The 12,054-nt window shown below is 40.7% G+C and overlaps 1 protein-coding gene across 1 annotated transcript in view; it reads left to right on the plus strand.

The window, feature by feature from the left end:
* itgav (integrin, alpha V) overlaps positions 1-12,054 on the plus strand; it is a 134,813-nt gene that overhangs the window by 38,196 nt on the left and 84,563 nt on the right. The window contains exon 3 of the mRNA XM_060827351.1: positions 9,755-9,846. Within this exon, the coding sequence (XP_060683334.1) occupies positions 9,755-9,846 (92 nt within the window). The remainder of the gene's footprint in view (positions 1-9,754; positions 9,847-12,054) is intronic.

The raw sequence follows: 12,054 nt of genomic DNA on the forward strand, positions 1-12,054 counted from the left end.
CTTTGCTGAATAACTATTTACATAAATGCAGTAAACCCTCTAAAATCTCTGATATTGATACTCTGAAGGTTGGATACTTTCTGAGAGTTCTAAGCACAAGGGAATTGCCCATCAGAACTTTCAATTTTCAAGGCAGTTCACTTGGAGTCCACCATGTTGGGGATTCCAGTGACCCAATGTGCAACCCCTATCTGTGGAGCAAAAATGGATGTCTGACTATTTGGAAATTCCGAACTAAAAGTAGGGAAGTTTCCTACATCTGAACAGGGTATTGTTGAAACCACACTCTATACGGTTTTGGTGTGCTTATTTAAAAAATAAAGTAATTAATTTAGAAGCATTTCAGAGAATGATAACTGGACTCCTTCCTGGGATGCTTATCTTGTGAAGAAAGATGGAAAAGGTTATGCCTCTATCTGCTGCAGTTTAGAACAATGAAAGGTGATCCCTGTAATATGGGCTATCAAATATTGTGTTGAGCTCTGTGCATTCTGGCACTTGTTCCTTGGAGGAAGGTGATTAGTTGGATATGCCAATAGTGCATGAATATTCATAGGAGTTCCATATTGGATGCTGGCACAGATCGAACAGCCAGAGACCTGCAGTTTCCTGCAGACATTCTTGTCTAGCTATTGAGGGCAGAATGAATGTCATTTGCCGTCTGTTGCCATGACAATCACAGTATAGATGCCTGCGTTGTCTGCTTCCTGCAACCTTGTCTCAATAGCCAGCGCATATTGCCGTGTTACATCTTACACCCTGCACTAGGAATTTATAGTTTCATTCCATTTCATCCTTTAATCTGCAAGTGGGCAATGTGGGGTCAGAAATAAAGTATGAGTATCACTTCCAAGGAAACAAGAAGATATTGGTCCTTAAGAGATATTTAAAATTTGATTTTAGTGACTTTGAAAGTGGTATCCTTTATGCCGTTCTGACTGTTTCAGCAGCCTCTTTGTCTTTAATTTTATGTGTTGCTGTCCTATGGTGGCAGCAGAGTTAGAGGAAGCCAGATCGCTTTCAGATTCTGACAAATCAATTTATTGTGGTGGACATCCTTAAGATTGTCAAATGCATAGGCATGTCTCCAAAGCTTCAATAATGAGCTGAAATGTCAAGTTTAAAACCAAAATTCACTCATGGGTCATGGGCGTCACTGGCTGGCCAGCATTTATTACATGGCCCTAGTTCCCTTGAGAAAATGATGAGCTGCCTTCTTGAACCACTGCAGTCTATGTGCTGTATGTTGACCCAAAATGGCCTTGGGGAGAGATTATCAGAGTTTTGATCTCACGAAGGAAAAGCAATACATTTCCAAGTCAGGATAGTGAGTGACTTAGAGTGAAACTTTCAGGTGATGGTGTTCCATGTATCTGCTGTGCTTGTCCTTCCAGATAGAAGTAATCATGGGTTTAGAAGATGCTGTCTAAGGATCGGTAAATTTTTATAGTGCATCTTGTAGATAGTATACCATACTGCTAATGAGCATCGATAATGGAGGGACTAGATACTTATGATGTGGTGCCAGTCAAGCGAGCTGCTTTATCTGATGGTGTCAAGCTTTTTGAGTGTTGTTAGAGTGGCATCCATCCAGGCAAGTGGAGAGTATTCCATCACATTCCTGACATGTGCCTTGTAGATGGTGGACAGGCTTTGGAGAGTCAGGAGGTGAATTATTCACCACAGTATTCCTAACATCTGACCTGCTATTGTAATCACTCTGATGTGGTGAGTCCAATTGAGTTTTGGTCAATGGGAACCCCAGGTGTATTCCATTGAATGTGAAGGGATGTGGTTAGGTAGTGTCTTATTGACAATAGCAATTTCCTGGCATTTATGTGGCGCAAAAGTCATTTAGTATTTGTCAGTCCAAGCCTGGATATTGTCTAGATCTTGTTACATTTGAACATGGACTGCTTCAGTATCTGAGTTACAAATGAGACAATTGAACATTGTGCATTCATCTGCAAATATCCCCAATTCTGACTTTGTTGAAGGAAAGGTCAGAGGTGAAGCAGCTGAAGATGGTGAGGCCTAGAACACTACCCTGATGAACTCCTGCACATGTACTGGAGCTGAGATGACTGACTTCGATTCACCATAACCATCTTTATTTGTGCCATGTATGACTCCAACCAGTGAGTGTTTGCCCCAGATACTCATTGAGTCCAGTTTTACTGGAGCTTCTTGGTGCCACGCTCGGTTGAATGTGCCCTTTGTGTCAATGGTTGTCATTGTCACCTCAATTCTGGAATTCAGCTTTTTTATCCATGTTTGAACCAAGACTATAATGAAGTTAGGTGACTTCGTTATATAATGGCGGAACCGAAACTGGGTGTAACTGATGAAGTACTGCTTGGTAGCACTGTTGATGACACCTTGGGTGGGGAGATGGGGGATGCTTTAAGAGTTTTGCAGAAGATGGGAATGGCTGCAAGGCTGCTAGTGGGAGACTAGGGAAGATTGGGAGGATACAGGGGGACTTGGAAGGGAGAAGGAGGTTGTAAGGTGAGTTGGAAAGAGAGAGTCTCAAACCTACCAACAAAGTAAGACTCAGCTAATTAGGAACAAATTGAAAATGTGTTGCTGGATAAAGCACAGCAGGTTAGGCAGCATCCAAGGAATAGGAAATTCGACGTTTTGGGCATAAGCCCTTCATCAGGAATGAGGAGAGTGTGCCAAGCAGGCTAAGATAAAAGGGAGGGAGGAGGGACTTGGGGGAGGGGCGATGGAGATGTGATAGGTGGAAGGAGGTCAAGGTGAGGATGATAGGCCGGAGTGGGGTGGGGGCGGAGAGGTCAGGAAGAGGATTGCAGGTTAGGAGGGTGGTGCTGAGTTGAGGGAACCGACTGAGACAAAGTGGGGGGAGGGGAAATGAGGAAACTGGAGAAATCTGAGTTCATCCCTTGTGGTTGGAGGGTTCCCAGGCGGAAGATGAGGCGCTCCTCCTCCAGCCGTCATGTTATGATGTTCTGCCGGTGGAGGAGTCCAAGGACCTGCATGTCCTCGGTGGAGTGGGAGGGAGAGTTAAAGTGTTGAGCCACGGGGTGGTTGGGTGGGTTAATTAGGAACAAAAGCAATTGAAATCACTGAAGTATCAGTGAATGTATATCTTGAACTTAAGCCAACAAATGCTCAAATGAGCTTCTGTGGGGAAGATTGTAGTGGATCTTATTGCCATGAAGGCTGCTAATTGTTAAATTTAACTTTGTGTTTGCGTTCTGAGGTGCAGTAAAAGAGATAGTAAGACCTTATAGAGGTTTGCAAGATTATGAGGGGCATGGATAGGATAAATAGACAAAGTCTTTTCCCTGGGATCGGGGAGTCTAGAACTAGAGGGCATAGGTTTAGGGTGAGAGGGGAAAGAAATAAAAGAGACCTAAGGGGCAACGTTTTCACGCAGAGGGTGGTTACGCCTATGGAATGAGCTGCCAGAGGAAGTGGTGGAGGCTAGTACAATTGCAACATTAAAGAGGCATTTGGATGGATATATGAACAGGAAGGGTTTGGAGATATATGGGCCGGGTGCTGGCAGGTGGGACTAGATTGGGTTGGGATATCTGGTCGGCGTGGACGGGTTGGACCGAAGGGTCTGTTTCCATGCTGTACATCTCAACTGTCGGTTTCCATGGGATGAAATGCGGTACTGTGACCTGACCAACCTGAAGCCCGTATGTTTAAGGTAACAGATATTTGTGTAGATGTGTATCAATTATTTTGAAAAACACTCTTTGACTTATGATAGTATCTAAAATGGCAAAAGACAATGCTATCCATGAAATCAATGCTTTCCTTATATAAAGAGGCATTGATTTTAATGGGATTGATCATTATTGAGGATATTGATAAATTCTTCGAATATAATTTTTGCACAAGTCCAAATATCCTATATTTAATCGCAAGTGCAGAAAGTAATGTCGCAGTATGATTGAATGACCTAATAATGGAACAAGTGAAAGGAACATTAGTTTCCAAAAATCAAGAAGTAATCCTCAAAGAAAGCCATTGGTAGTGTAGGGGGAATTTTTTATGTCTTGCCTCTGCCAGTGAATGAGAGTCAAGGCCTGAATTTTTTGAATGACAAAGTGCCAAAGGTCGAGTCAGAAGTGTGTGCAATTAGACCTGGGGCCACACTTGTGTGGAGAGTGCAGGCTGGGCTTATGCTTGCATTAAGATGTATCTTTGTATTGACTGTTTAATGTGATATTTGCTTTATTTGAATGTCATTTGCCTGTTGGTCTCACTTGAGTTAAAGTAAATGTTACAAGAAGTGGAAACCTGTTGGAAATTATGTTATTTGGAGTTGTTTGGTAAATTTGCTCATCAATGGGGATTACAACAGAGAACAATAAAGCTAGAGTACAAAAGATATAATCCATACTTAAATATTGCTGAGTTTTAAAAAATCCTAGAAGAACTTGTGCTCTGAGATTGATTGTGGTTTCCATTGACCGAACAGATTCGAGCAAGCCCAGACAATGTAGAAAAGAATGTTTGATTTACTTTCAGTACCTGTTGTGTCTTGAATTCTGTTTGAGAGTATCTCAAGAGAATCTCTTCTGCAGGCTAATTATAACCAAGGGTCCACATTAATCAGACCTCTTAAGCATGTGACTTAACCAGAGTTTCAGAACTCCAAGATTGAAATGCTGATAATGCTGAAGATATAATTTTGGGAGAAGAGAGAACTTTTGCCAGTAGAAGACAGGCAGTAATATTCTTGCTGAGCACATACTTTGAATCAACCTATTAAATACTGAATGACCATTGTGCATATGCCTTTCAGATGATGCACCATGATGATGAAATAACATTTTAAAGCTTACAGAATTTTGACATGTCTTGGATTCTTTTGGGAATTTCCTTTGAAACACAATCTGGAACCACAATATCTGTGCACAACTAAAATAACTGTAAATGCTGGAAATCTGAAATAAAAGCAGAGTATTTTACAGATACTCAGCTGGTCAATGCTTATGTAGAGAACTAAAGCTCTATTTCAGGTCAATTTCCATTCTTCAGAATTGAAATAAGTTAATCAACCTGAGATGCTACCTCGTGTTAGATTTATGTCTGCATGATCCTGACAGTTATTAACTTCTTGATATTATTCATAATCCAGAGAATGCTGGCATGCCATGTCTCTCTGTGGAAGAAATGGAAGTTTTAATTGTTGGTTGCAGCTTAAGATCCTTAGGACAGCAAGAAATAGTCTGTACAACTCTTAGTTTATTGTGCGCATGATTCTGGAGGCCACAAGTATTGAAGCTTTAACTGTGTAATGTGACTAACTTTAGTGCTGATGAAAGAACTTCTCCATAATTCATAAGATCCATGAAATTGTTCCAGTGATTGTACTGCTCAAGCATTCTTAATGTTATAAAAGTACCAATTGGCTGAAAAAAATTCCAGGAAGTTTCTGTGCAGACTAGAGCCTTATATCAGAGGTGAAAAGTACGAAATCTTTTTATTGCATAACCAAGGACTCATTTTCTACAAGTAGAATTACTGATTACACATCTAGAAGAAAATTCAAAACATCTCACATGAAGCAATTACACCTTAAATAACTTGGCACAAATCCATCAAAGAAAGAGGGGAACTTTAATAAGACTCAGTGTTCACAAACAGATGCTTCATCTATTTAATCAAATGCTCAAAAACACAATCTTCATTTACTAAGAGGCTCAGTGATTTTATCAGGGCAAAGGACAACCACAGAGTCCAGAAGTATTCCACATTAGATTCCAAGTCTGTTAACAGCTTTTCTTTGCTTGTGGACCCTGCAGCCCTCCGGACTCAATATCAAGTTCAATAACTTTAGGGCCTGAACTCCCCCCCCACCCCCCCCATGGCCTACCCTCCCACCACACACACCAGGCCATGTTATTACATAGTCTGCCATTACACACTACCAATTGTTAGCCATTAACAGTCTGCCTTAATACCTATTCACCTTCCTAGCCAGATTGTTATCCACTCCATTGTCTGTCTAACCACTATTTTCTCTTTTTGGGCTCTTATCCCCTCTATCATTTACTCCTTACCCCGTCCCTCCACCCCCTCTTCTGCGTGCAAACCAATATTTTCCTAGCTACTATCAATTCTGAGGAAGGGTCATAGGACCTGAAATGTTAGTTACGATCTCGCTCCACAGACATTGCCAGATCTGCAGAACTTGTTCAGCAACTTCTGTTTATGTTTCTGATTTCAGTTAGAACTTGATGGCAGTGCTACCAATGCTCTGCTTTCTCCTTCACTCATAATGAACGCTGACTGGGGTTCTCATTTGATATTGCTATGCAGCAGTTGTTGTGGGAAGTTGGGATATGTGAAAATTGGATTAAATAGGATTCCAACATTCACTATCACAAATCATTACAAAATAGTAATTTTGGTGTTACACTGGAATTTTTTGATAGCTTGGCACTATAAATCTTTAAGTTTTGTGATCTGTAAAACAATTGCAGTGAACATTAGTGATGAGGATTGTAAGTACAATATACTATTTTGGGAGGAGTTTAAAATAGTCATGTAAGTCGTTTGTCAAACCAGGAAGCATCAAAATACTATGGTTTTGACAGCTTCACATCATGCCAAGAATTGTTCATCTTTGGCAGCCAATGTCAAACTGACAGGCCATTTGAAAGTTATGAATTGAGGTTTGATTGCTTCATGATGTCATCCTGTTATTGAAGGCTATTAAGCATTGCTTTATGTATGGATCTCGATTGAACATTCAGTAATAGCAACAAAATGACTGATTTTAAAATGTTTGCTGAACACTGGAATTTTCTTTGCTGTATTACTAACTTTTCAAGTTTAATATCATGATTGTATTTAATGTTTTTGGATTCGTACTTTTCATTGCTACTTCAATCACCCGTTATAATCCAGAGGATAGTAGTATCATTCACACAAAATAGTGATACAAAGCTGTGCCTTGATGTGGTTGCCTAAGTTCTAAACAGCGGCCTTTTTGTATGCACCTTGGCCTTTACATTTTAATGTAGGATATTAAAATTCATTTATTACTTTTTGCCAATTTATGTTTTCTATTTTTTCTCACAAGAACCAGGTGAGAAATCTAAATTTTAACATTCTACTAGCAAAGTTATTGCTAAGTCATTTCACTTGAAATGTATTACAAGCATTTTAGTTCCAGTTGGTTTCAAGATTATACTGAGACAGCTTGGATTGAAATATGCTACGTTGAATTACATGCTTTGCCCCAGGTGACTGTAAGGATGTTTTTATGGGGTATTGAGAATAGGCTCTTGAGCTGTCTGAATGAACCATGAATAGCATTGGCTCTCTTTTGAGACATGTTTAAAATAGTAACAATGGTTTAACATTGGACAGATTTAAACTATCACTCCTTGTCCATTTTGACCTACCTATCGTCTTTGGCACAATTAGTCACTCCATCCTCTTCCAACAACTCCCTCAACTATTGTGCAGCTGGGAGGGACTGTATTGGCCTGGTTCCATCCTTAACTATCCAGTCATAGCCAGCAAGCCAGCTGTAATGACTTCTTGTTCTGCTTCTGCATCATTACCTCTCGTGGTCTCTCCAAGGACCTATCCTTAAACCCCTCCTATTCCTTGTCTACATCCTCCTGAATGACATCATCTAAAAATACATCAGCATATTTCCACATAGATGCTGAAAGTTGCCAGCTTTATATTACCCACCCATCCCTTCTTTCTCTGAATTGTGAGACTGCCTTTCTGACATTTAGTACTGGACAAGAGAAGTAAGGGTTTCATCCATTCACATATTGGGAAGATCCAAGCTCTGCATCCATCTCTCTCCTTGGCAAATTTATGAGAATGAGCCAAACTGTTTGCAACCTAGTGTCATATTTGATCCTGAGATGAACATTCAATCATGCCTCTATATGGTCTCTTCAGACCACTTATTTTGAAATTCATGACATAGTTTTCTCTGCCCTTGCCTCAATTATTCTGCTAAAAATGCCTTTACAATCCCTAGACTTGGCTGTTGTCATGTACACCTGCTGAGTCTTTCCTGTTCAACCTCCATAAACTTGAGATCATCCAAAAATTTCAACAAGACTGTTTAGCAAGGTTAGATCTCATGGAATACAGGGAGAACTAGCCATTTGAATATAGAACTGGCTCAAAGGCAGAAGACAGGGGGTGGTGGTGGAGGGTTGTTTTTCGTACTGGACGCCTGTGACCAGTGGAGTGCCACAAGGATCGGTGCTGGGTTCACTACTTTTCGTCATTTATTTAAATGATTTTGATGTGAGTATAAGAGGTATAGTTAGTAAGTTTGCAGATGACACCAAAATTGGAGGTGTAGTGGACAGCAAAGAAGGTTACCTCAGATTACAATGGGATCTTGATCAGATGGACCAATGGGCTGAGAAGTGGCCAATGGAGTTTAATTTAGATAAATATGGGATGTTGCATTTTGGGAAAGCAAACCTTAGCAGGACTTATACACTTAATGGTAGGAAGTGTTGCTGAACAAAGAGACCTTGGAGTGCAGGTTCATAGCTCCTTGAATGTGGAGTCGCAGGTAGATAGAATAGTGAAGAAGGTGTTTGGTATGCTTTCCTTTATTGGTCAGAATATTGAGTACAGGAGTTGGGAGGTCATGTTGCGGCTGTACAGGACACTGGTTAGGCCACTGTTGGAATATTGCGTGCAGTTCTGGTCTCCTTCCTATCAGAAAGATGTTGTGAAACTTGAAAGGTTCAGACAAGATCTATAAGGATGTTGCCAGGGTTGGAGGATTTGAGCTATAGGGAGAGGCTGAATAGGCTGGGGCTGTTTTCCCTGGAGCATTGGAGGCTGAGGGGTGACCTTATAGAGGTTTACAAAATCATGAGGGGCATGGATAGGATAAATAGACAAGGTCTTTTCCCTGGGGTCAGGGAGTCCAGAACTAGAGTGCATAGGTTTAGGGTGAGAGAGGAAAGATATAGAAGTGACCTAAGAGGCAGAGGGTGGTACTTGTAGGGATTGAACTGCCAGAGGAAGTGGTAGAGGCGAGTACAATTGCAACATTTAAAAGGCATTAGGATGGGTATATAAATACGAAGGGTTAGAAGGGATATGGGCCAGATGCTGGCAGGTGGACTAGATTGGGTTGGGATATCTGGTTGGCATGGACGAGTTGGACCGAAGGATCTGTTTCCGTGCTGTACATCTCTATGACTTTATGTCCTAAAATGCATCAAATCTTCATACTTGCTGACCTCCAATTGTTCTTGGTTAAATTATACTCTTGTTTTTTTAAATTCTAATTCTTATTTGCAAATCCCTCCATAGAGTGCGCCCCACATAATTCTGTAATCTCCTCCAACCCTCCAAAATTCTTGTAGTCCTCCAAGTTCAGCTTTTTGAGCATCTCCATTTTCAATCGTTCCACCATTGATGGCAGTGTTATCAATCATTTCAATCAGTGTTTGGAAATTCCCTCCGTAAGTTTTTTCACCTGCCCTCTCTTTCTGTAGCATACTTTCTTCCTTAGTCATTAGAATGTAGCTTTGGTTCGAAACCTGTCATTTTACCTCTTTTGCAATGTCTCTGTGATGTGCCTCATGATGTTTAGGTTGTGGTGAGCGGCACATCTTCTGGAATGAAATAAGTCCTGACATCCTTGAATGTAAAGTTGTCCTTTTAGAGTATCTGTAAAGTTCATAAACATGGAGAGAATTTTGAATTTCAGTATCATGCAAAATAATTTTAAATATTCTAAAAATCGTATGTGTCCCCTCAGGTAATAGATTTCTAAGCCCGGATGATCTGCTGGAATTTAAATCCTATCAATGGTTTGGAGCATCCGTGAGAACTCAGGGCAACAAAATTCTGGTGAGTGAGGCATTCATTTGATGGAGTGATTGTTGAGTGTTTATGTACATCTTAATCATTGCTTAACTCCTGTTCCTGGTTACATTTAAAACAAAGAACATTTATGGCAAGTGATGCTGTTAAACTGCAGAAGCATCTGAGAAGTTATGAACAGCACTGGGGCTTTATTAATTTAAAGATATTGGAACTTTAGAATTAATTTTAAGAAGGAAGAGCTTTTGAAGGAAGAGCTTTTTTTCTTTTTCTGCTTGACTGACTTTATCATCCATCTTATCCTTCACCATTATACCTTGCTGCTGGTATTGAGTTTTTGAGGATGCCAGGCACCATCTGATCTTTAGTAATAATATATTCAACCATACACGAAGGGAAGGAAAGAAAATTTATCACTTATATGGAAACATATCATTGTTTAAATGTGCTGTGCCAACATGTGTTACTTAATAGCAATCATCATTAGGAATCCTGATTCCATTCCATTCACCTATTGCCACTATAACTGAAAATTTAATTGGGAGATACACATTGCACGTGGTGGCATGTACATATTTGTGTACTGTTGCTGTGAGATGGCAGTAGTGAGTGAGCTGCTATCTTGATGTGCTGCAGCTCTTGCTGAAATGGTTCTGAAATTATGATATTATGGAGGGAATTTGAGGATATTGATTGTGACAGAATGATGGCCTACATGCATGTCAGATGGATTAGGACTTTGAGATGATAGTATCCCCACTGTGGTAGAGATATTAGAAGTGATGGGAGGCTGTTGGCCAGGTGATATTTTTGATGGATGGTTAATCTAGTTATGTTCTGGGAGCCTGGTTTCAAAACCCGCCACGGCAGAAGGGAGTATTTGAAAACAGTTTAAAAATGTGGAATTGTGAGTCTAATATTGGCTGTGTGTCCACCACCGATTGTCGGAAAATCCCGTCTGGTTCAATAATGTCCTTTAGGGAAGGAAACTGCCGTCCTTACCTGGTCTGGCCTACGTGTTACTCCAGACCCAGAGCAATGTGTTTGACTCATCTGCCCTCTGGGTAATTAGGTTTGGGCAATATATGCTGGCCCAGCCAGTGATGCCCACATCCTGTGAATGAAAATAAAGAGGAACTTTGAAGTACATCCTCAAAATAGTGTATTTTACAATCGCAGTAATGCAGATGGGGGTGGGTAGAGGTTGATGTTGATCTAGCGGCAATGGTGCTGATTGATTGTTGTGTCCTGCCTTTGGATGGCGTTCAGCTGCTTAACTTTACTTTAGCTGCATCTGATCAGATGCAGAATTACAGGAAATCTGATGATACTGCTTTATATTGGTGTTTATACAGTACTCCATCCGATCGTCTTTGCATGCTAATTCCTACATCTTGAGCTTCACTTCCGTTTTTCTTTTATTCCTTCACATATGCATAGGATAGTGAAGAAGGTGATTGATCACTTTCCTTTATTGGTTAGAGTATTGAGTACAGGAGTTGGGAGGTTATGTTGCAGCTGTCCAGGACATTGGTTAGGCCACTGTTGCAATATTGTATGCAGTTCTGGTCTCCTTCCTATCAGAAAGATGTTGTGAAACTTGAAAGGGTTCAGAAAAGATTTACAAGGATGTTGTCAGGATTGGAGGATTTGAGAGATAGGGAGAGGTTGAATAGGGCAGGGCTGTTATCCCTGGAGCATTGGAGATGAGGGGTGACCTTACAGAGGTTTATGAATTCATGAAGGGCTTGGATTGGATAAATAGACAAAGTCTCTTCTCTAAGATGGGGGAGTCTAGAACTAGAGGACATAGGTTAAGGGTGAGAGGACGAAGATATAAAAGAGACCTAAGGGGCAACTTTTTCACGCAGAGAGTGGTATGTGTATGGAATGGACTACCAGAAGAAGTAGTGGAAGCTAGTACAATTGCACCATTTAAAAGGCATCTGGATGGGTACATGAATAGGAACGGTTTGGACGGATATGGGCCGGGTGCTGGCAGGTGGGACTAGATTGGGTTGGGATATCTGGTCGACACGGATAAGTTGGACTGACTGGTTTGTATCCATGCTATACATCTCTATGACTGTATGACTCTATACGCCAAACCCAGCCCTCCTGCTTCAACCACTATGGCAGGAAGTTCTACATTTGCATAAGTCTGTGTATTTGTTACTAGCTATAAAATATCCCATCTTTCAAATGAAGATGATGCTTTGGAGAGAGGATAATGAT

The sequence above is a fragment of the Hemiscyllium ocellatum genome, chromosome 7, assembly GCF_020745735.1.
Source record: "Hemiscyllium ocellatum isolate sHemOce1 chromosome 7, sHemOce1.pat.X.cur, whole genome shotgun sequence".
NCBI lineage: Eukaryota > Metazoa > Chordata > Chondrichthyes > Orectolobiformes > Hemiscylliidae > Hemiscyllium > Hemiscyllium ocellatum.